This window comes from Hippoglossus hippoglossus, chromosome 3, assembly GCF_009819705.1.
Source record: "Hippoglossus hippoglossus isolate fHipHip1 chromosome 3, fHipHip1.pri, whole genome shotgun sequence".
Taxonomy (NCBI): Eukaryota; Metazoa; Chordata; class Actinopteri; order Pleuronectiformes; family Pleuronectidae; genus Hippoglossus; species Hippoglossus hippoglossus.
In genome coordinates, this window is record NC_047153.1 from 23,757,642 (window position 1) to 23,782,386 (window position 24,745).

At 40.0% G+C, this 24,745-nt stretch overlaps 2 protein-coding genes across 3 annotated transcripts in view; one reads left to right on the forward strand and one right to left on the reverse strand.

Moving 5' to 3' along the window:
- Positions 1-650: 650 nt before the first annotated feature.
- lsm14ab (LSM14A mRNA processing body assembly factor b) lies at positions 651-9,559 on the reverse strand. 2 transcript variants are annotated; one of them, XM_034578216.1, is made up of 10 exons: positions 9,220-9,559; positions 8,445-8,608; positions 6,968-7,133; positions 6,039-6,236; positions 5,621-5,701; positions 4,645-4,821; positions 4,165-4,321; positions 3,673-3,699; positions 3,091-3,331; positions 651-2,982 (listed from the first exon to the last, which is right to left on the reverse strand). In XM_034578216.1, the coding sequence occupies exons 1-10, from the start codon at positions 9,341-9,343 to the stop codon at positions 2,962-2,964; spliced, it is 1,356 nt and encodes a 451-aa protein (XP_034434107.1). In that variant the 5' UTR covers positions 9,344-9,559; the 3' UTR covers positions 651-2,961. The 2 variants fall into 2 exon arrangements, with proteins under 2 accessions (XP_034434107.1, XP_034434098.1); XM_034578207.1 differs by having other exon boundaries at positions 651-2,985; positions 9,220-9,558.
- A 3,716-nt stretch (positions 9,560-13,275) lies between these two features.
- The window catches only part of LOC117757233 (transcription initiation factor TFIID subunit 4-like), a 90,594-nt gene continuing 79,124 nt past the window's right edge, over positions 13,276-24,745 (forward strand). Inside the window, 2 exon segments of the mRNA XM_034578183.1 lie at positions 13,276-14,711; positions 17,084-17,244. Of these exon segments, the coding sequence (XP_034434074.1) occupies positions 13,307-14,711; positions 17,084-17,244 (1,566 nt within the window). The 5' untranslated portion in view covers positions 13,276-13,306.

Consider the following 24,745-nt stretch of genomic DNA (forward strand, 5'->3'; position numbering starts at 1 on the left):
TTATTCAATTCTCACAGTAAAGCAAGGTGTCAATAACATACAGTTCATCAGTCAGCACAATGCCAGGGACAAGTGGAGACCTTGTTAATGATAACTATACCCACTAAGCAACGCAATACAAGCACTTTCTCTCACACTAATATGGTTAAGAGATAAACCCAGATTTACAATTGGGGACTTTGAGTGTTTTTTTTGCAACACGATTTAAAATATTTCTTTCAGATTTGTTATTAACTAAATAGACACTCAAAGAGCACATATCTCAGTTAATGCATCCTTAGGTCTCTTAAAAGGTTTCCTTTAATTCAGCCACGCGGCATCACATTTTACACACTCTTAGTTATCAGTCCTCTAAATGTAATAAAGATTCATGAATTATTCCCTGGGAAATAGACAAGAACTACAGTAAATAAAGTGTTTCTGTTCACTGCCTGTTGTGCTTTAAGAAAAGTAACTTTTTTATGGTCAAACTATATACTTTGGAAGAACTGCTGTGTCTCTTCTTACTGTTACATCACCTGACGGCTGAAGGATCATTTAAACACATGACCAAATGCACAAACGCAAGGTATTTCTATATATGGCATTTCTGTAGGGAAAAATAAAACAAATCAGTGACATGTGGATTAAAAAGAAAACAGAGACATGGATATTGTACAACTCTTTATTTGATGTAAAAACTCAATTTTGCTGATATTCTCAAGAAAACGATTCCTGGTTTACAATTCCAGTGAAGCAGTAACAAACATATGAAAACATGTCAGTTTTGAATTGCTCAGTAATACTTATTGTTCCAAATTCAATGTTGCTGGTTATTGCGAAAGCCCATATAAAGTGGTGGCTCCTAAGGCTATCATGCAGTGATCTGCAATATCCAGTTAAACAGCAAAGATTTAACTGCGGCTGCTTTGTTTGAAACAGCCGCAGCTAAATAAAAGGTTCTAATCTCAGCGTGTAGTGCTATCATTACTTTAGTCAGAGTGTAACCTTTAAGTTAAAGGGAGCGCTGTAAAAATCGACCACTGAAGACACTCCCCAAAGTACTATCAAATCAGAGCCAAGAAGAAAAAAGAATTATCCCCCCCCAACGCACTGGCACCTCATCCAGTTCTCGTCCCTTTATTCACATGTCTGTAAAAAATAATAGATTCACTCCAGAGAACAATCACATTGACGACAATGCAACAAGAGGAGCTACAAACAAGCCAGAGATCTGCTGTCATCTGTACCGAGACATCATTCCATCCATTTACAAGATTTTCTACCTCAGTAAACAATCCTCACAACACTGTAGGTACTTAGTGTTGCAGTGGATAACAACTGACTGTACAGACAACAAAAACATTGTACATGAGCCAACTGTAAGACGAAGGATGCGGTCAATAAAAAAGAAACAAGATGATGGCTCATTATGTTTGGACATAGATAGGTTAAGTTAAGAGGAATTCGGGGGTTTGTCCACCTGGGCCCTGTTAATAAGTGTGGGTGCGCAAAATGAATGGTATTTAATAGATTAGCTACAATATAATCTTATTGGGCAACTGAGACAGTCCATAAAAGGTCCACTAAAAGTTTCTTTTCAAATTATTTTCGTGTGTCTTTGCTTTGGGACACAAGCAGGGGGACAGCGAGCTGCTGAAGTTCGAATGAAATTTCTTGTTCAGCGAGACATTTGTAATGTGGCCAGAATAACAATTTGGGCATTTTATTGGTTAGAAAAAGACCGTATTGGTTAACATTTTGTGGACTGTCGCAGTTGCCCCATAAGATGATATTGCAGCTATTGCTGCTGGGCCTTCAATCTTCTTTAAGTTTTTCTAAGAAACAAATAATTTACACACCCACATTTATAAACATTGGGACGAGATTGAAAAATACCAGAATTCTCGTTTAAGAGTCACTAAAATGAGAAACTATGACATAACGGCCGATATTTTGATCTCAACCCTCATATTATTTTTGGCAAAAGTTGGGATCATTTTTTAATCCATATCTAACTTGGCCACGATTGGAATAATTATCTCAAGGACATCCTTTCCTTATAAGTCCCAAAGGCGTTAATAGCAATGGATGATTTCCTTTTCAGACACAAATCATTGGAATGCTCGTTCTGTAGTCAACTATATAAACAGACCTGCTCAAAAAACTCTACAGTTAACAAATAATTCTAAAGCTATCACTGTTAAACCCCGTACACCATTTAAATGACTGGTTCCTCTTGATCTATGACGTCATCGAATGTGGGAGGTTTAAGGGGTCAAAGCATCAGCCAATGATTCTATCTACTGAGCACGTCTATAAAAACGAAGTGTGTCCGTCTGTTGAGCCATGATTGGTTGGGGGACCCTAAATATAAGATGAGCTAGATATACATTCATTTATTCATTCATTACAGAATTCTGTTTAGATTTTTCTTTCAGCTGGTTTTGACCTCACTAATTCATAGAGAATAAACTGATGTAAAAAAGAAAAAGTCCTGCATTATGGACAAAACACTGAACACATGGCAACCCACCTAAACCTGAACAGAGAGAACTATGTTGCAACAGGCAATGCAATGAAATTTGGTGCCAACAAATATTATATAAGAGACCTGAAAGAAAAATGAAAAATAAAGCTATGGATCACATGAAGCGTGATCTGCTCACAGTAACAGTGGGCTTTCTGCATACAGCTTTCAATATCAAAGAAGCCTTCTATAAGAAATGAACTTGATCGATGCAAAAATACAGCATTACTCCAAAGCACGGTATTTACACATCATGTCCATCTGATGGCTGCTTATCAAACTAAACTTCTGCACTCTCACCCCCTGGTGTCAAACAGTTGAACCTTGTGCTGGTGACTGAGAGGATGTCTTCATTTTTCTTTCTGTCAAATGTAGAGACCAAATAAATTTCTTGAGCTGGAATCATTTCTTGATGAGGGGCTACAGTTCTTTGTGGATCCATCGCTGTTGTACTATGCAGCCACTTTGTTATCCTTCTGGAAAGAACCACTTCAGGTTAGAACTGACATACTTCTTAACTTTCTATTGTACTTCAAGTATACTTAAATACTGTTCAGAGCACATGAAACTGATAAACTCACCCTGTATTCAAAATCGGAGAAATCCCGGCCTCCTCTGCCACCCCTGAATCCACCTCTGAAACCAGGTGGGGGACCCCGAGGCGGCCCAAAGGAACCTCTGCTCACTGGCCGCCCCCGGCCTCCACGGGGCCCCATGAAGCCTCGGCCACGGAAACCCCCTCTTCCACGATTGTGCCTGAGGGGGATGCCGAACGTCTCGGAATTCATTCTTCTCTCCTCTGCCCAGGTTGGCCTTCGATCCCTGACACACATAAAGACTGATCAGCACCCATCTTTTTGAAACACTCAACAAAAATTGTTTTACTTGATGCTAGGCACCACTGGCTAAAATGACTATTTCGGCTCACCAATTTTACAAATCCTAAAAAAATTTGATATCGTTTAAAAAAAAATATATATATATATATATATAGACCTTTACATTTAAACTATAGGTTAATTCTGATCCATAAAAACACTGTAAAATGATTACCCTGATGAGGCCAATATCCAAAAGCAGTTAATGTGTTTACTCTTCATGCCAAAAAAACTTTAGCATCCGAGATACCTCTTCAAACACATCAGAGAAAATATGCAACTTACCTTGAAAATCCTCTTTCGCCCGATTTACTAAATTAGATAAAAACAAAAATCTTTCAGTGTCTTGAGTACAACTCACATGTTTAAATTCATGAACTAAAGCTTACTACCATGGTTTAGGTGATGTCAAATGTACAGAGATATCATTCAGACTGACAGTTACACTGTAAAAAAGGGAGACCTTAGGCCATAACAACCAAGAGTAGTCGAGGAGAAGTTGGTCGTGAGTCAGCGTTTCTGGCAACATGGTCCTACGTCATCTGGAAAAATTGTGTCTGCCAATCCCACATGAAAATACACAACCATGTGGAATAGACTAGTGGCAAATAATGTACAAATTATAAAATCCGGCCTTAAGTCTGATGAGGCTTCGAACTGGATTCTGGTTTTTATTTCATCTTCATAAACGGTTTTGTTAAGCAGTGGAACTATCAGTCCGAAGAAATCCCCCTGTATCAAAGGGGATTCATAGAAAACAACAACATAATGAGGTACCTTGGATCATCATTGGACAGGTTATCGAAGAAGGACTTGGACTTGTCATAGTAACATGAGTTGATCGAAGCCTCCTCCTCCTCAGTTGTCCCCTCAGTGACTGGATGTTCTGTGTCAGCAGTTTCCTCTCCATTCAGTGCCTTTTCAGTCTTGTCATCTGTTATGTTGAAAGAAATATTGTTAAAAACAAAACCCCTCTAACTTACAAATAAAGTGATCATCAGGGCTGACTGAAAGTTAATGTCAGCACTAATTCACTATCGTGTTACAGTTCATTCCTACCAGAGATTTTGCTTCATGGGATTTTACTGGCAGAAATGGTGACAGAATAAACACAAATGACATGAAAAGTATTGCCCTTTTAAAATTTGCACCAGTTAACTTTGGAATTTTTAATTTATTTTGGCTGATATAAACCGTCTCAATAAGTGGTTTAGAAAAGCAGTGCCTGTTTTGTCCCTTGAAGCGTTGAAGCCATACCTTTCAGTTTGAGCTTATTCTGAAGCTCTTTGTCGATCTCATCTTTTTGAAACTGGGCGTTGGCCGTCTCAAAGTCAAAGTCTTCTTCAAACTTCATGGTGCCATCCCTGCGCAAATTCACTCTGCCCCTGCTGCGGTTTCCTCTTCCACGGCCGCGGCGGTTGGACGGAGCACCACCTGAGAGACGACAGGGAAACCAAAATCACACAATGCTCGGGGGAAGAAAACACACGTTGTACAACCGCATGTTGTATTCAATGCCAATGATATCGAAGTTACTTCATCTTTAAGTTGAGGTTGTTTACATCCACATATTGCACGGCTAATCAGTGTTTAATTTTAGCTTAATTAGGATTCTTACCCAGTTCAGCGACAAAAATCATCCTAATTTTCTTATATCTGTTACAACTACAGACCCTGTGCTGTTCTTGAACACCATCGTTGACACTTTATTCTAAAGACAGTGTGCTGGTGCACACAACCAGAAAAGGAAAATAAACACCACTTCCAAAATTCATACTGACTGACTGTGTAGATAGCAAACTAGAATTACCGCCCTGTGGTTGTTTATCTCTGTTAAATGCTCAAGACTTAGTTTACAGTGAAGACTTGAACAATTTTTGTAATGAAAAGGTTTCCATCCCTGCTTCCCATTAATTACCTAGACTTTGGCGGCTTGCTATAAACCAATTTGTCATGCCATGCCATACTTCAAACATTTAAATGATTCTCATAATAACATAATAGGTGTTGCTTCATTGTAGAGCTGTGTGCATTGCACTTTGCAGAGTGGATGAGAAGGACTCCAACCACAATGAGGAAGTTGTACCTAAAAGCGGAGCTACTTCTGTCACACAAGTGTGATTTGGCTATGAAAACTGTTCTTTTGCAAACAGACACACCGTTATGAAGATGGCCCCAGTTTATACGGCTGAGAAACAGGAGGAGTAATGATATCAAAGTGCAAATGACTTACCAGCATGACGCCTGTTGGGATCCCTGTTTTCAAGAGCACCATGTTCAATATCAGGCTGGGACACTTTCAGGGCCTCAGGACCTGAACAGAGAAAGCATCTGTTTAACTCTGGGTAAATTGGTAAGGCTCTAATACAGTCAAACCGAGAAACACAAACATCTGAGCTTCAGATACGGTGCCGGTTCAGGAGGTAAGCAGGTTTCTCTTGGGTGAATATGTAAAGATTGGAACATAAGTGTCGTTTTGGGGCAATTTAGAGAATTTTGTGCTCAAGAATCTCCGAGTAGCTCAGATATAAAACTGGAGTTACTTTTGTAATGTTTGAAAAATATTCATACACCTCTCGTCGTCAACACCAGTGTTTGGCAGGACTCAGAACATGATAATTTACCACAACAAGCTTGTGACATATCTTTACCTCTTCGCTGCTCCAGGAGGTCCGGGGGTTTTTGGCTGCCAGTGGCGCTGCTGGTGGGTCTGATGGGAGGTGCATACCCTGTGTGACTCCTCTGTCCTACAGGTGCAGGTGGAGCTGGGGCAGTTGAGGGTGGGGCCTGCATTACCGGCTTCAGGATGGGAATTTTTGCTAAAGCATCCAGCTGGGGACTAGTGCGTCCTGCAGAAACACCAAAATGAGATTTAGAGTTTAGGATTTTCTTAATAGCAAAGGCAGTTTGTCTTAAGCAGCAGACATAGACAATGTGAATTTAGTGACAGACCTGACAGATTAGGAAGGTTCTATTAAACTGCCAGTCGTTAAAACTGACATAGAATAGGGACAATTTCAGTTCTTAGTTTTTGTAAAAGAAATCTAAGAGTTTTTTTAACAAAGACAGAAATGCAAACTATCCAATTTGAATGACAAAATCTCTCTCTCATGTGTTTTTATAACTGTCTCCTCCTTTGAGCACTTCTATATTCCCAAGCTCCAGCAGTTAAATAGAAATGCATTGTATAACTGTCTCCACTATTCAGTGGAGTTATATGGGGTTCAGGTGTACAAAAGGAAATCTGCACCTGTGTTCTATTCAAATCAGCAAGGATCAGGTGTTGCTCCAGATCTGCTCGAGAAACTCTTACAAAGCTTGTTTGAAAGATGGTGTTTCTGCAGTAAGTCAAATAGATCTAGACAGATAGTTATATTTAAAAAATCCCTGTTTCTCATTTTTACATTTCCCTCTGCTGACCTGTGATTCTTAAACAAAGTGATATGAATGTGGAATTTGAGCTTAGCAATACAGATTTTGTTTTGTCACACATGAAATCATTTTCACAGCTCTCCTTTAGAGTTCATCCTACAAATCCATACAGTGAATAGACATGTTTGAATAAGAAACTACTTCTTACCTCCTGCAGCAGCAGCAGATTCATACTGCTGAGCTGCGAGGGGTGTCACCCCAAACTGGCTGTAAGGTGGGACAGGGGGCCTGCTGAATGGAGCATAGGAGCCAGCAGACTGGAATGATGATGTTGGGGGTGCTGCAGTAGAAGCATTGGTGGATCCAACTGATGACTAGAAAAACAAACACACAGTCCACTGAAAAACGACGACAAGACCAACAAAAACAGGACTCTTTCCTGAACTCTCCAGTTACACGGGTGGGTTTTTTAGCTTTTCATTACACATCACAGACACCAGCAGCATTAATTATAGTTCTAAAACATAACTGCTATGACAACTTGTTGTGACTGTCACAGTTCCAAATGTTGTGCAGGGCTTCTACAAACAATATCCACTGTCATTCACAAGTTTCGTGAAAACCCTATTCTGTAAGTACGACCAACATGCAGGACAGTTTATAAATATTTTTAAAAAGTATGAGGTGCAAATATGAGACATGTAATTTAACCTACCCAATTTTTTTACACAGATACTAGACTCAGATGTGGAACAATGTTTTTTGTTCAAAGTGTTGACTTCCTATGTTCCTAAGCTGTTGCGTGTTTGACTTAAAATTCAGTGTTTGAAATGTGTGTTTGTAGGCAGAAATATAAACATAGGTATTGTTGCAGCAAATATTTCCACTTTCATAACAACAAAAGCCCAGCAGTGATTAATAAAATTAATTATTGATTCAACTTAAGCCAGCCAGTTGGTTTACTTGACTTTAATGATGTATGTGTTTGGGTGTTGCAATACGACAGTATTTTGACAAAATTCTAACATTAAGAGATAGTGTGGTTTTGATTTGTCTTGTCTAACTAAATATAAAAATATAGTGCATAGTGCAAGATCTTAATTAGATTATATAACTTTATTAATCCCCAATGGGGAAACTCTGCTTCCAATTACAGACAAGGAGCATTACACATTAAAATAATAAAAACAATGAGGTGGTAGTGTAGCTAATTGAAGATAAATATTAAAAGATAATTGAAATTGCTAATATATTTGTGTTGCCCATCAGAACAACCCCCCCCTCCCTTTTTTTAAATGTAAGCGGGAATCCTATTTGAGAATGGTAATGGTTTGTAAACCGACAGGAGCAGACTTTCTCCACAGCAGACATGTGTCTGGTGTGTAGGTAAAACACAGGTGTTACTAATAACATGCAACCAGTGTGCACGATGCCCGAGGGCTGACATCGAGCAGCTAAACTGATTCAGTCATTAATAATTTATTCCACCTTCACTTTTCCATCTATGACGTCAACATATCTTCTGAGACAGGGGCTTTTTGCATCAATTAGAAACCATCTGACTGTGACCAGGCATGACCTAGGATGTAAATGTATGTAGTAGTGACTTTATAGGGAAAGAACACCTTGTCTGACAAACTGGCACACGTGCAGCTAGTTTACAGTACAAAGACACAGGCGCTTACCTGAACTATGGCAGGGTCCTGAGGCAGGGTGCTAGTGGATTTGGGTGGCTCGCACACGGTTAGGTCTTTAATATCACTCCCTCGGAAGATGATGTACTCAAACACTTCCTCTCGCGGTGGAATAGGCCTGTCAGTGGGCCGATCTTCAGTGCCGAAGGAGCGGACTGTTGGGGAAATGCGAGGGGCAATGTGAATGACTCGACATTAGCCTTGTTATTGAAGCTGCTGTAACGATGCTATAGTTGCAAAGTCTGATGTTGTACAAAAGCAAACAGCCTGTGAGGCTGATCTATAACGGATTCCCTGTCCTAATGTTTAAAATGCAGCTTAAACTGCAATGTAATTATTTCATGCTACTGATTTTTACCAAGCACTTTTTTCTCTTCGAAACAAACAAACATACATACAATCAGGGGGAGTATTAACGTCTTCGTAAGCCGAGTTCACCGAATACGCGTTAACAATAAAAGCTAATAAAACTAAATTAAATTTTACTAATAACCAGTAGTTGAAACACAGATTATCAAAATCATGTGTGAAATAGAACAAGCCCTTTACTTTATATTATATTCCATTCAGTACTAAGCAGTTAGCCCGAGCACGTAAACAAAGGACTAACTACAGCAACACTTAGCCGTTAGTTGGCTAAAAGGCTAGCAGGCGTTAGCTAACTACGCTCATATCGGTTTCAGTGTCTAAACGCTTTAGCATTTTTTCAAGCTAAGTAATAACCATTTGTGGTGAATGCAGATAATGTGTTGGTCATGAAACTTACCTTTAGCGAGAGCTACGGTCGAGTTCTCGGTATCAATGGTGTATAAAATTCCTTCATAGCGGATCTTGGCCTTGGAGATTAGGCTAATTTTGCTGCCGATGTACGGGGTCCCTCCTCCGCTCATCTTTACCTCCGTTTACTAAACTTCCTTCCAAGAAATGTGTCTCCTGTCAGATGAAGCTGTCGGACGTGTACTATTCCAGAGCTTCAGTTCTCAAGGCTTCATTAAATGTGGCTGAACGTGAGACCGCGGCCCAGACTGTGGCTTCTTCCTCTGCTCTGCTCTCTAACACGACATGGCCGTTTACATTTTCCTTCGCCCGCCGCTAAGCATGCTGGGAGAGTATTTGGAGGAGTTGGGGGTGGAGCCTGACTGAGAGCTCAACGACGCTGCACACCCGATTACACCTTCCACCTGCACTGATTGGATGGTACCAGCTGTCAATCACACTGTATATTGATGGTCTATTTGACTCTAAATGGGACCAGAACTTACACAAGTGACAACTGACTTGAAAACTTCACCAAAAATCTGCCTGATATATGTGGATTCATAGATATTGTGACTCTGGAAGTTAAATAAAGTTCAACAGTACATCAGCAAGTGCACTGTGTACTTTGACAAGATTTTAAAGGGTTAGTTCACTGAAATAAATGATCTACATGGTGATCTTATAGTGCAGATCCAGGTTTGGATATCTGCACAGACAGATCAGATCTTTAGATACCAGTGTAATGTGTTGTGTTCAGATCCAGCAGGCTCGTCTGGAGGAGGCCTGCCTAAAGCTGGAGGTGTGGGAGGTGAAGGTGAATCTGCAGAGGGAAAATGAGCAGATGCAGAGGGAGCTGCTGGGCCGACAGGAAGATAGAGCACAGCTCTGCCCTCTCTGAAGTCAGACACAAGGTACACAGCAGCCTGGAGGACACGGGATACGTATTCACAGGATGGAGCAGAGTTAAAAATCACAGTTCAAAAGCAGCTTGTTTATTGGGTTGAGCTTTGTCAGCATGTTTTTCAGGGGTTTGAGTCATTTTTATAAATTGGACTTCAGGTGATTTGGTTTGAATAGTTTGAACATCAGCAGACTCATCTCCTCCTTGCTGTGGCTGAGCGTCAGCATGATCAGCCTCCAATGATTCCTCTATTAATATTTTCATTGGGTCTTGTGTGAAAAGAGTAATCATTTCAAACGACCTGAAATTACCTTTGGCAGTGTGAAAGTCCTGCACTAACACAATTCTTTCAGCTTTTTTAGTACCATTGAATCATTCTTCATAGAACCACCAGAGGACAACAAAACATGATGTTTTCTTACTTCTTACCTGGATTAAATAAAACAATTTAATTTGTTTATTTTTGTAATATGAAAAAATCTTTAAAATTAAACATAAATTAACAAAGCAGCCCTGGTGGCACCTTTCACTGACATGTACGAATAACTGTAGGTATATTTATCATGGCAAAACTTACAAAAAAGCCTGTTGGACCCATACACTAAATTGAACAGGAAGTTGGTGATGTTGATTGTAATGTAAAATGTTTCCTTGGAATTTGCTATCTGTAGGCATTCTACTTTAATGAACTCCTCCAACAGAATAATCATATCAACTTCACCTTTGGTCAGTGCAACAAACAACGTGAAAACTTTTACTTTAACAGCATGCCCGTGGCCGTATTGCCATGAAACAGGAAGTTTGACTACACTGTACATTGTCCAATCTGCACAAGACCTTACATGTTTGATGACCTGGCATGACCACATTTATATTTCAAAATTAAACATAATCATAACACCCGTTGACTCTCTGTCATGTCCTGAAAATTGAAGTCTGACTCACAATGGAGTAAATGAATATATATAACTGACAGGACTTATGATAAAGATCCTTAATAATAAAGTTTTAATTAGATATTCTCACTAAAATACAATTTACAAATTACTCGGGTCTGTTTTAAAACTTGGCATACATCTGATGCAGCAAAATCCTAGTTCATATTATAATGTTTATATCTGGGTTGGCTCAGTCACAGCACTGTGGACCAGGTGAAATTATTACATGCAATGCACACGTGCAGTATCTATCCTCATGCAATCATCCTGTACCACTGCAGTTTACCCAAGTATTCTTCTCTACCTGCAATAATTCTAGTATTGATACTCTCTAGTGTAAGGTGTATATTATGTACATGTTCTCTGTATTTTCTTATAAATAATTTTTATTGCCAATATTTATACTAATTGATACTTTCACATTTTCTCTTATCTACCTCGTTTTTGACTATCTGCTGCTGTAAAAAGTACATTTCCCCTCAATGAAGTTTATCTTATCTTATCCAAGACTAAGGGGGACAGAGAAATAAGAAATAAGAGCTTGAAGGCTCTGGAACACCCACCTGATGAAGTACAGCAGACAGGGTCGGTAGCTTTCTTTAAATCAAAGCTTAAAACCTACTTTTATCCTACTGCATTCCCTGATTGGACCTAATTGTAGTTTTTATTATTGTAATAGGTGGTCTTGCTTCAATGTCAGTGTTTTGTCAAACACACATAAGCAGAACCAGCCCATCAACATGTTAAGGCCAGTTCACACAATTACATAACTGTTGTTCCACATTAAAACGAATTCTTCAGGTTATTAATCAATTACACTCTTCAAGAACGCATTCTCAACACACGAGGGAAACACTCGTGTAGCTGATGGTTAGCATAGCAACTCATGTAAACTCCTGAACCGTAGGACCCCACAGTATGAGCTGGACTTACCAAAAAGGTGCCTGACTAAAATAACATTTAACCCACTGACAACATTAACAGGCGTTATAACAATAAACAGCAGGGACCTTACAACAGTCTTTATGGTAGTCTGAAACGACTCTCTGTTTACCCTGTACATGTAGGCTGTGTACCTGTTAGTATAACAATTAATTCCCATAGATTTGTGCCACTTTACGGGGAAGAAAACGACAGGAAACCAACTTCCGCTGCTAGGAACGTATTATGGTCTATTGCGCATGCGGTCGTGGAGTCCGGAGGTCCGCCATCTTGTCTGCAGCCAAGTACGGTTGGCATTCTTCAGAGGTGGACTCTTCTCCCGGAGCTCTTAAATGAAAAGGATTGCTTTAGTAAAAACAACACTACCAACAAAAGGTTTAAATAATAATGATAATTAATATTATAAATCTTTGTTTTGTTTTTTAAAAGGACGAAAATGAGCCAATGAATCAAGTGGCACTGGATAAAATCTTCACACGTTCTGTTATTACAAAGTGGAGAATACATGCTTATATGAAAAAACATTGACATTTCAAAAAACCCACTATGACCTATTAAACTTAGGGGAGACTACTTAGTAATTATATAATTTAAATTAAACCATATATTGATGCAAACATCTCCCTCCCACTATATTCATTCTTTTTTCTCATTGCGTGTACATATTTACATTTTTTGTTGCACCTTTGTGGATGAAACATGTAGATAATAGATGTTTTCGACTCATTTTTATTTTCAGTCTAGTTCATGAACGTTTGTAGTAAAACATATTTTGAAAGAATTGTCATTTAATTTAGACTCTTTAAAGATTATTTGAAATTAGATTTCCTTCACATTTTATTTAATTACCTTTTATATTAATTTAACTTTTAAATTGTCTTACTTATGATTGTTGTGTCTGTATATTTAGATTACATTTTCTTTTCTTTTACTCTTTTGTCTGATATGTTTGATATATGTTATAGTCGTTTGTATTCTTCTATGTGTTGTGCATGTAAAAAAAGATGCGGAAAATTAGATATGTACACACAATGTCTCTAACAAATTGAACATCATTGTTTTTTATCTATAAACTCTGAGATGCTGACATCTAACGTGTTAGTTTGGGATGATTATGAAATGACATGGTTATTACACTAGTATTAGGTGTTTTGTTTAAATTAAATTTGACTTGAAAAATATGATGGACGATACATCGATGGGGTACCCGCCCCTCCTCATCTAATGACGTCACAGTCATTCCCACAATGCCTAGTAACACGCAGGCGCACTGTAAAAAAATAAAAAAATAAGAAGGCTATCTGTGATCAGAGATGGCGGGCGCCTCCGACCCCCTGGAAGATATGCTCTTTTCAGAGGTGGACGAGAAAGCTGTGAGCGACCTGGTGGGCTCGCTGGAGTCGCAGCTCACCGGCCAAACGAACCCCGCGGCCAAGACGGACGAGAACGGAGGCGCTGGCTCCGAGACCCCCGCTAACCATCTCTTAGGAAAACCGCTACCAGCTCCAGTGGGCACCACAACACTGGAACAACAACAACAAGGACGGCGTAATAAACCCGAGATGCGCCCGGAGATCAACTCCAAAGACGCGAGTCCGGATAAAAGTGTCACAGCCGCTTCTCTGGGCTGCTCCCCGTCTGTCCGCGAGTCCGCCACCACCAACTCCTCGGCTGCCAGTGTGAGCGCAGCGGGCAGCAGCGGCTCGCAATCACATGGAGCATCCATCACAACACTGACGGCTCCTGGCGTGTCAACTTTGGCGTCTCCGCCCGCCAGCATCAGCACCACCCCCGCCACCAGCCGCGGCTGCAAGGGCTCCCCGGGCACAGGTGAGCCGTCCACGGAAGCCAGCCCGGCGAGAAAACGCTTCACCACGCCGCGGAGGAGCGCCGCGGCTCGGATAAAGAGTTTCAACGGCGCCGCTGTGACGACGCGGAGGAACAGCAACACGGTGGGTGGAGACACCGTCAGCCCGGTGGATTCAAGTCCACCGAACCCCTCCACTCGGCCGCTGACAGCCGCTATCAACACTTCCACTTTCACGGTGTCTAACGCCAGCCTGCCCGAGGGTCAGTCCGCTATAGCCCTGGACCGGGGGACGCCCACCATCGCCCTGCACAGACTCCCCAGTCACATCGTGGCCAGTATCGCCCAGAACGGAAACGGGACCAGCGTCTCTGCCTTGGTCCAGCAGGGCACCCGCACAGGAGCCGCCACCTGCTCAGCTGCACAGGAGAACCACAGCAAAACGATCACAGACACTGGGGCTTCCAAAGCAGACGATTGTCAGTCCAAAATTGTAATGTCAAGCCAGCCTGTCAGTGTGAACTCTGTAATAAACTCCGTTCCCTCTGCACCTTCTGTTGTCACGCCAACAACAACAACAACCACCACCACCACCACAGCAGCAGATACAACAACCACAACAGTAACGCCGCCTCTGAGCTCTGCCACGGCCCCTGCTTGTGTCACAGGGGTGGCAACCAGTTCTGCATGTGGCACTGGTCAGACTACATCAGTGACCACCACCACCACCACTGTTTGCATGGTTAGACCCACTGCCCCCTCGCCTGCACCCGCTGTGGCCACCCCCGCACAGTTTCAACCCCGTCCTGGACTCACAGCACCCCAGAGGATTGTAGCCCCCCAGCTGATTGTCAGACCACCTCAGCAGCAGACGACCATTCAGCTGCCCCCCGGGTTTACCATCCCACCGGGTAAGGTTTGCAGGAGGCGCAGGCGTGCAGGAACAAGGAGCTGTTGTTAGAACATCAACTGTTGCACCGTAGTTGTCAGACCTACCTGTCTTCAGTGTGATGGGTTTGTGTGTTTGTTTGAATGACATACTGGTTTCTGACGTTTGTGTGGATGTGCCAGGCAAACATTCCCTCTCCAAGTTATCCTGGTGCCTGCTCCCGAGGTGAAATATGGCCTTTTGATATATGCATTTATTCAAAGTAGCTTTACTGTGAGTTTCACCATGGGTGGTCCCAGGGAGAATCAAACACTTCACCCAGCAGTGTCGGTGCTATGATGTATCAACTGAGCTGCACAAAGTCTAAAACTCACAGCAAGCATGCTTGACAGCCCCAAAACATGACAGGAAGCCACATACTCAATAACAAAAATGACAAAACCTACACGAAGTTCCCAAAAAACAGTGTCAAATGGAATTTTTAGTTTGACATTTTTAGTAACGGATGCTGAACTCTGTGACTGCAGGAAACAAACTGTAATGTGTCCATGCTGTCACTTTTAGCTCAATGATTTTACAGGACACCACATACTACCAACAAAGTGCACATATACAAGCAGGCACTTAGAAGCATTTTCATCTGCAGCATAGTTTGTTGAATGTCACCAAAGTTGCAGACATGTGTGCTATTCTGAATAAGAGTAACCAACCCGAATCCTCTCATTAGCCAGGTACAAAACATGTAGAGCAATGTGTTTTTACATCAGTAGAAACACATTAACCAGAGTGGTACTGGGAGGAGTGCATGGCTCAGGAAAGGCTGAGCAACCTCACACATGATTGTCTAGTTCTTATATTAGAATTATAAAAGAAATAGGAAATGGTCTGATATCCGAAATGATTTATTCGTCATAAAACATATTTATTTGTCATAAAACATAGTAAAAAAGTGTAATAAAAAAATAAAATAAACCACCTGACAAACCAACAGGGTGAAAACATCACTTCCTTAGTGGAGGTGGAGATGTGCACCTGTTGCACATACAGATATTTAAGTATGTACTGTGATGAGCATGACGTGCCAGGAGTTGTACAAAGTGGCAGATCTGAAGAGGGGGACAGATTTTTTACTTAAATCACTGTATTTCTCAGTACATTTAGATTTATATATAGTTCCAAGTCTATGAAGTGTATCAAAGTTCTTTAAACATTTATGGTTGACCAAATAAAGCACTGGAACTGTATTTTTTCAATTTTTTTCTCAGGGTGGGAATTTATCATGCAGTCTTGAGCCATACGCTGCAGCCATTGGGTATCCTACATTTAGCTGCCATATTTGCCACACAGCTTATATTCCTTAATGCAGTTAGAACCTACACACTCTCTTCTGATTAATCTCACATCAGGATTGACTGGTCAGTCAGAAAGTCAAGACATTTGTCAGAATGTGCTATGAGTCTTTCTACTGACCTAACTCATGTCTTTTTCCCTTCCTGTAAAGATTAAAAAATGTGTAATAAAACGTTTTGTTAGGATCCTATAAAAGCTATTTGACGAAAATGGTGCTGTTGTAACTTCAATTGGAGCCTTTAAGAAAGAGCACGGACCCTGTGTATCGTGTGTCTTTATCTCATTATCACAGCTTCAATCAAATGTCTGGACCTCAGACTGTTTTCTCTACAGTAGTCTGACTTGCAACAAGGTCCTGTTCCTCTCCTGGGGGGTTAATATTATGTAATCAAATTGTAAGCACTGTTTTAGTTCAATTGAATAAGCCATGATACATGCCCTGATAGATGTTTTATATATACATATAAACTCGAGTGTTTTTCACATTTTAAATGCAGTGAGCACGAAAAAAAAGCCATGATTCAAGTCCAGTTTGCCTGATTCAAAGCAGAATATCACACATGAAGTATGTTATATATCACAATGAGTGTGATCTCACACCTTAAACCATGGCCTCCCACAACAAATAAAACCCCTCAGATTGTTGTTTTGTCATCAGTTTAACTCGTGGTTCTGTGTGTTTCACTTATGGTTAAAATGTGGTTCTTCGGTGGTTAACTGCAGTTTATTATTTCCTGATGTACCGATTTAAAACTGGTTACATGTGGTTCTAGGAATGATTGAGGTGTGTTGTAGAACTATTTTAACAGATCCTTTCCAACCAGTCAGATGTAAGCAGGCAAGGGCCCAACATCAGTCACCATCCAATTCCAATGCACAGAATATAACCTGATGAAGAGTTTCTAGTTGGTGTTTTCCATTTTAACTTGTCAGTTTAAAATTGTCAAACCTGCCTTATGAAGAGGATTTTGTCCGTGCAAGATACCCGAGTTTCAACCATATCCGAAACAGCTAATGAATGTTATGTTCCCTGTTGTTGTTCAGGAATGGTGTTGGTGCGCACAGAGCTGGGCCAGCTGGTCATGGTTCCTCAGCAGGCTTTGGCTCAAGCTCAGGCTCAAGCTCAGGCCCAGGCCCAGAACAACATCTCTCCTCGACCTGCGACCCCCACCACGGGAACATCCTTCAGAGTCACGACTCCACAGGTGAGACTCACACGGTTGCCTTAACCTGCAGATTGACATTAGCACGACCGTTACACACAGTAATCCTGCTCATATAATGTTTCTGTACAGCTAGACAAAGACAGGAGGAAGAAATGTGAGACAGGTTAAGGATTTGTGGTATTTAAATACCTACAGAATCTGGTTGTGTTTCATGGTATACCTGGATTCTGCATGTATTATAATTTACAGAATAACTGGTTGTGTTTAATTTTAGTTTCCAAGCACAATAGAAGATGGATCTTCCGATTTGTCTGTGTATGTGCACATCACACAAAGGGCTTTACTTCTCAAACATTCCTTTGCAGAGATTTAATCAGGATCAGAATTGGCTTTATTGGCCAAGTATGTGTACGCACAAGGAATTTGACTCCGGTTTTACATTGCCCTCAGTATACTTACATAGAAATAGACATACAGCCAAAGGGATGAGGACAACAAATAACTGAACAAATAAGTTAAATAATGGTACAAAAACAGTTAAATCATGGTGGTGGATGGTCTGGACTTTACTGAACAATAGCATGTGAAAAGAAATAAGGAAAATATATATTGGGAACACCTTAAACGTATACACCATGAGAGTATGTACAAATCAACTGGTTCTGTATGTTGTAAACATTACAAGTTTTCCAAAGAAGTAATAAGGTATTGATTTTCATGTTGGATGCTACCGTCTTCTTTGCATGTTACGTGAATTAGATGTTACCTTATTTTCCCTTACTAATTTTTTTAAGTAAGAAATCTCTGGCTGATCTTTGGATCAATTGTTTTGCTGCTTGTTGTGTAGAAACATTGCAGGACAGCAACATTTGTAAAAAAAAAAGATTTGAGATTATTTCCGAGATCAGTCTATTGCCCAGGCCACTTCTTAAAGCATCAAAATTATGATTTGATATCAATTTCATATCAACATTTGATAATTCCACACATTTTATATGCAGCACAAACTTCGGGGACAGGAGCCTGTTTGGCAGAGCACATAGACGTTTTATGTAGCCATTGAAATTTAATGAAAGACACAGGTCAGCGCAGATCCTGTGGACTGGCTCAAGGGATGTGTGACAGATCTATTAAACCAGTAATATTTATGCCACCTCTCTTTGTTTAGCCACCAGAAAACCTTGAAAGGAAGTGGTTGTCTTTTAAGAGGAATATCTCACAGTCTTAGTTTCCCTCCTCTCTAGTTGTATGCTCTGTTCCTAAATATAGAGTCAGATACATTTTATATCTATGATTTAGTTACTCGGTACAGCGGCTATAGCTCTATCTCCTGACAATAAGGTCTTGGGGCTCTTATGTGGAGTCCTTAAAAAAAGACACTGGCTTTAAATCGAAGTTGGACACTGTGTTGTAGTAGCTCACTGCTCCTAAATATATAGACTACATGCATTTCTCCATATGTATTAATAACGTTACTGTGATGAGAACCTGTAACTTACAGACATCTGTAAATGTGTAAGGCGTATTGGATGCCGAATAGTTTAGTTTGACGATAACTTTTTTCTGGAAGACCCAAGTAAAAGAATATTTACCATGTCCAGATGTTGCTGCAAGAGATTTATACTGATCCAATAGTGAATGTCTGACAGGGAAGGAGGCATACATCTGTGTATCTTCAGCATGACAGTAAAAAGAGACTTTTTTGCTGCTAAATAAAGTGGCCCAGAAGGAGCATGTATGAGAAACAGCATCACTCAGAAAACAAGACTGTTGTGGGACAGGATGTTATATTTAAGGTTTATAATTGGGGTAGAGTCAGTTTGCAGTGCAACGGAAAAAGTTAGATCGCACAGATAAGACTGTGAACAGCTCCTGGTGCTGAAATGAGGTATAATCCCACACCAGATGAATAACAGGTGAAAAAGAACATCTCTTAAATTTAACTAGGGCTGGATGATATGGCTTAAAAAATAATTTCAAGATGAAAATATATATTTCATATCTGTCAAAATCAACAATTACAAGAATAAATGTCACATTATTATTTATTTTAAGTTTAAAGACAGATTTTTGTTCCTGAGTGAAGCTTGTGCTTTTAAACTCTTCTTTATGAGCAGAGAATGACAGACACCTACAAATTTGAGGTAGATTCAACTATGTGTTATACATCTTCACTATGCCTGCACAATGCGTTAATCATATAATCAATATATACATTGGACGTTTGTGAAATTGCCATGATGAAAATAATATTACGTTAATTATTTACATTATTTTTGCCCAGCCCTAATTTATCAATGCAACATTCTGTCAGATTTAGTTAATCAATATTAATAAATCAAAATAGGTTTGTTTCAGTATATGAGAGTGAGATTACATTATTTTATAGCAGCAAAGTTTTGCTCTTGCTTTGCAAAATAAGATGCACCTGTCTTTTGGAACAATTTCACAGCTTTCAAATTGCAATGTGGCAAATGTTTTGCCAAGTCAAATGAAAAAGAAAATAATTATAGATACAAAATCTTTTGTCTCCACTGCACCTGTAAACCAGTGCTGGTCCCAACAGCCCACTGTTCTACACCAGTGAAAAGCACATCAGCTTTTAAGGCTACTCCTGTCGGTCATGACCCTTTGGTAAGATGCTGCTCTTAGAACGGGACATCCCCCGCTGAGGAATCACTGCCCTGTGTGAGCTCAGTGCAGAAGGTGGGTTTTTACAACAAAATATTCTACTTAAATACAACAAAACTTAATACATTGAAATTTCGTAGACAAGCACATGTTACTTTCTCAATTCACAAGTAGTTTCAGGCATCTCATTATCTTAAAGTAATGACGTAGAAGTTTCCAGTTCTTGTCATTAATAGATCTGGCAGTCAAGAGGGCTTTAGCCTCGGACCCCCTTGTTTGTGGAAATCATGACTGTGAGAGTATCTATGACACAGGACACAATTTTTTTTAAATTGTGCCTCAGAAAACTAACCAGACTAATGAAACTGGAGAAATCTGATCTGATCAACTGGATTTGTACAGTTGATGTTGGGCACGCAGGACCCCATTAAACGAATAGCTTAGTTTTAGACCCTAATTGGGATGTGATTGATATGTTTAACTGTGTAATTATAACAAATGAATAGTCTTGATTATTTTATGTATAGATTAAACTGAGATTAATAGGTGAACTAGTGTCTCGGGCCTTTTAATGACTCCATGGGGCACGCTCATCAAAATTTAATGAGCTACTGAAACATTAATTGGAATTTACTTATTATCACCTGTGGATACATCTGTCATGGTAAATGTGAGCGGGTGCTGATGGTCTGTGGTCCCACACCTTAATTGATTTAGATAATAAGACTACCAGACAGGTGCCACCCCACCCCCCCATAGTTTCTCTGTAAGTAACTGAAATGGTGTTGACATTACAGTGCAAGAGGAGCACTAACAAACCAAACCTTCCACCACTATAGTGTCTCCCTTATTGATCTCAGAGCATCCAGTGCAGACATATCAGCAGGGTTCAAAAGTTCATCATGGTTTTATCGAAGAAGGCACTTCACAGTAATAGAAGTCATACAATCTCAGGTGCATGTGATGATTACATTATGAAGTATGGTAACGGTGAGCTTGAGTGTAAAAGTGTCAGTTTGAACATTGTGCAGTTGATGGATGAAAAAAAAAAGAATAAAATAGTTTTTTTTCTGATTTATTAATGTATTTTTCAGCAAAGGGGTCAAAATGTACGTCAGCGCGTTAGGAGTGTTAGAAAAAAACTAAAGATTTTGAGAATAATGTACCAATCTCACTGTTTCTTGAGACACAAAGATGTAACCAATGACAACCTCACAGTCGACCACTGCCAAACATTTTCTGCTCCACAAAAGAGGCAATTTCCCCCAAGTCTGTGAGCATTTCATAGTCCTGATACTTATGTGATGCTCATGATACAAAAGTATAACTCAACAAGATCCTTCATATTACTCATTTTAATGCAGGCGACAGGTGGATCTTCTGATATTCTCCACTTACATGGCAGTTAGCCCCAACATTCATATTCGACTCGAACCGGCGTCATTTACACCGTGTTTTTAGCCTAAATGTCCTCTGATATCCTCCTCTGGAGCCACGTTCACGTTCGGAGGCACACACTGCACACAAGCTCTCACCCAAGGGCACGGGCGGGGTACTTGTTAGCATCACTACTTCCGGTAGTGGACATTTAGGCCAAAAACATGTTGTAAATGACACCGTTTCGAGTCAAATTTGAATGTCGGGACTTCCGGACACTTGGATGACACAACAGGAGCAGTATATGGTATATACTAATCATAATAGTATGACTTTATTCTTGTAAATTTACATCCTTATCCATGTAATATTACTTGATTCTTGTAAAATTACAACTTTTTTCTCTGACTTTACAACTTTTCTCTTACATCAGTACAACTTTATTCTCTTTATAATACAACTTTATTTCTGTAAATTTACGACTTTTTTTACGCAACACTAAAACTTTATTGTTGCAGCTTTACAACTTTTTTCCTTGTAGTATTATGACTTTGTTCTGGAAATCTCAGATTTGTATCTCCCTTTTAGTGGCCTTAATATACTGGATCTGATATATATCTTTGAAATAAAATAATTTTGAGTTTTAATAAAGCAGCTAACCAGAAGTGGAAAGCAAATAAATAAATATATAAAATCCTGTTTACAATATTGAGAATTAGGATTCAGTGATGTTATTCTGTTCCCAACAGTGGGACAGGGGAGACTATGTCAGGTAGAGATGCAGCTAATGATTATTTTCACTGATTAATTTCTTGACTAATTTGACCATAAATATCGTAAAGAAAGCCCATTGCAATTTCCCAAAGACCAAACCAAAACATATTTACTTCATAATCACAGAAGGCAAAGAAAACCTTAGAAAGTTAAGCATTAAAGAGATGGGAAACTATTAATCGATTATATAATTAAAAATGTAAGTTACAGAAAAAGCACACAACTCTCCCTCAAAATCCCAATTCCCAGTATTTTGAAAGTCAAATTTGGTTTGGAAAGGCCAAGAGTGACCTAGGAGAAAGTCTGATATAGACTTTCAATTACTGTCCTGTCATCATCTACTCTACAGTAATCAATCACAAAGTATCATCTTCCTGTGTGGAAAATACACGTATTTTAGTTGAATTTCCTATGCAAACAACTCAACATGAGTCAGATAATTTATTAAAACTTCAGCTCATGCATAAGGAAAGGAGGACCCAAAGTTTCTGCTCATAAGTAATATTATTCAAGCTGCTTGTAAACAACACTGAGTCATGTGGTCAGAATATGGAAGACAAAAAACCCAGTAATAGCTTGAGACAGAGGCCTGTTATTCATTCAAAGATCTCAAACGTTAACTTCTGTCAGCACAAATGTTTGATCTGGAGTTTGGAGTAAGAAAGTGAAGAAGCGCCCGTTTGTCTCATTACTTACTGTAATGACAAATGACTGACACTAGAGGGAAGCATTTACTGTCTTTTTCAATTTGGCCAGACTTTAGCTCTGCATTATATAAACTGTCATATCTATTAGAAACAGTATTTGTGAATGTACAAAGAGTAGAAGAGCTGAGTTAAGCTGAAATAAAATAATCTAGATCTAATGATATATGTCCAAGAATTACAGCCTAGATAATATATGACAGTGTGTACTGGATTAGTGTGTATCGTCATCTAGTAAACATGATATGATAGTGTTTATACCCTGTTAGTAGTAGTAGTAGTAGTAATAGTAGTTAGCAGTACTCTCTGCTATGTAATACTGCTTTTCAGATCCAAGATCAAGCTTTTGCTATTTAAGGAATTTTGTTTGTCTTTGAGTTACTTTGATTCTTCCATAGTATAAAAACTCAGGTGTAAATGTTACCAGTCTGGTTCTCAGACAGTCCATAGTCGCTCAGACTCCACTGTAGCCCACCAGCTTCCCTGATCCTAGTCCCCACCAGTTACACAACAACGCCCCCTCCCGCCGCAGCGCTCAAAGCCAGACAACCTGTTTCCATCCTGATATGAACCCCTCTCAAAAGAGACTCGCAGATTGTCATCGCCTTCTCACAAGTCACGCTGATGACAAATTAGCGGGCTGCGGCGTTGCCGTCTCGACAGGAAAAGCAGTAGCAGGGAAATGAAAGGGAATGGTGTTTATTCCCAGAGCTCAACCCCTCTGTCGGCCTGTCACTCTTCCCATGACCCTGAGGGGAGAAACGGAAGGCATCCTGAGCTTCCTTCCTTCCATACCTGTTAAATCATTCATCATCCAACTGCCTGATTATTTAAAAAAGCTAACAAGGCTTTGGTTCGTCAGTGTGTTTGTGTGTGTCTGTCTGTGTGTGTGTGTGTGAGAGGGTGAGAAAGGCAACGCTGGCGGGTGGATGCACCCCGTGGCTCTAACCCCCCCATTACCCCCTCCACCCTCATCCCTTATACACCCACTTCCTCCCAACTCCTCAGTGCACAGCAACATTCTTTTGGATTCTACAAAACTTTTGGAGGAGGGGGGAGCTCCCTCCGTCTGTTTCTTTTCTTATTTTTTGTCTCATTGCCTCCATCCTCCTGTCCTTGGTAGGGTTGTGTGTCTGTCTGTGTGTTTTCCATTTGTGCAATTTTTCATGTGCGTGTGTGACAGTTTTTTTGGCTTGTCTGTGAATAGACGGCTCAATGCCAGAGGTCGGGGTAGAGGCCCTCTTGGTTTGTCTTGGCCAATAGACGGGATATCAGCCAGGAAGTATGTATCTGTGTTTGTGTGCGTGGGTGTGTCAGTCTGTGTGTGTGTGCGAGATGAAACCCTGGGTAACAGTGTGGCTTTGTAGCAGTTGGCACTCATGGTCTTGCCCCCCCCCCCCCCCCCATTTGCTCTCTTACCTTTTACTGTACATGCTGATACAATAAGTAATGACAACTCTCACTGTCTACCTGACGTCTCAGAGAAAGACAATACTGTTTACTTTAAGTTTGTGCACAGATTACACCTAATATCTGAGAACCAGTATTTCCACACTATGCTCTGAACTGATCGATGAACAATACTACTACAGTACTACTTTGCATTATTACTATGTTACAGGACATTAGACACCTTGTCAAGTTGTGCATGAACTGCAAATTAGATAAATCACATCTGTCCAGGAATTATTTGATAATAATGGGCCGAAAATACTGGTGTAAATATCCTCAGATTATAGATGAATATCAACATTGAAAGCTCCCACTTGTGGAGTAAAGTGTTAGGAATACAATACAGAAAACTATCTGTCCAATTACTTGCACAGTTACAGTGATTTATTCTTTCTCATGCACGATGTGTTTGTACTAAATGTCTCTGCCATATGTGTTAATGTGTTGTTCTGTGAGGTGACAGCCTGAACCTGTTTTATCAAACCACATGACAGATGGTTTTCAGATTCACACCAGTGGTTATTATTATGTGTTATTCATACATCAGGTTATAACTTTCTTATTTTTGCTTTGCCTTGTTTTTTTCTGTTTTATTATTACGA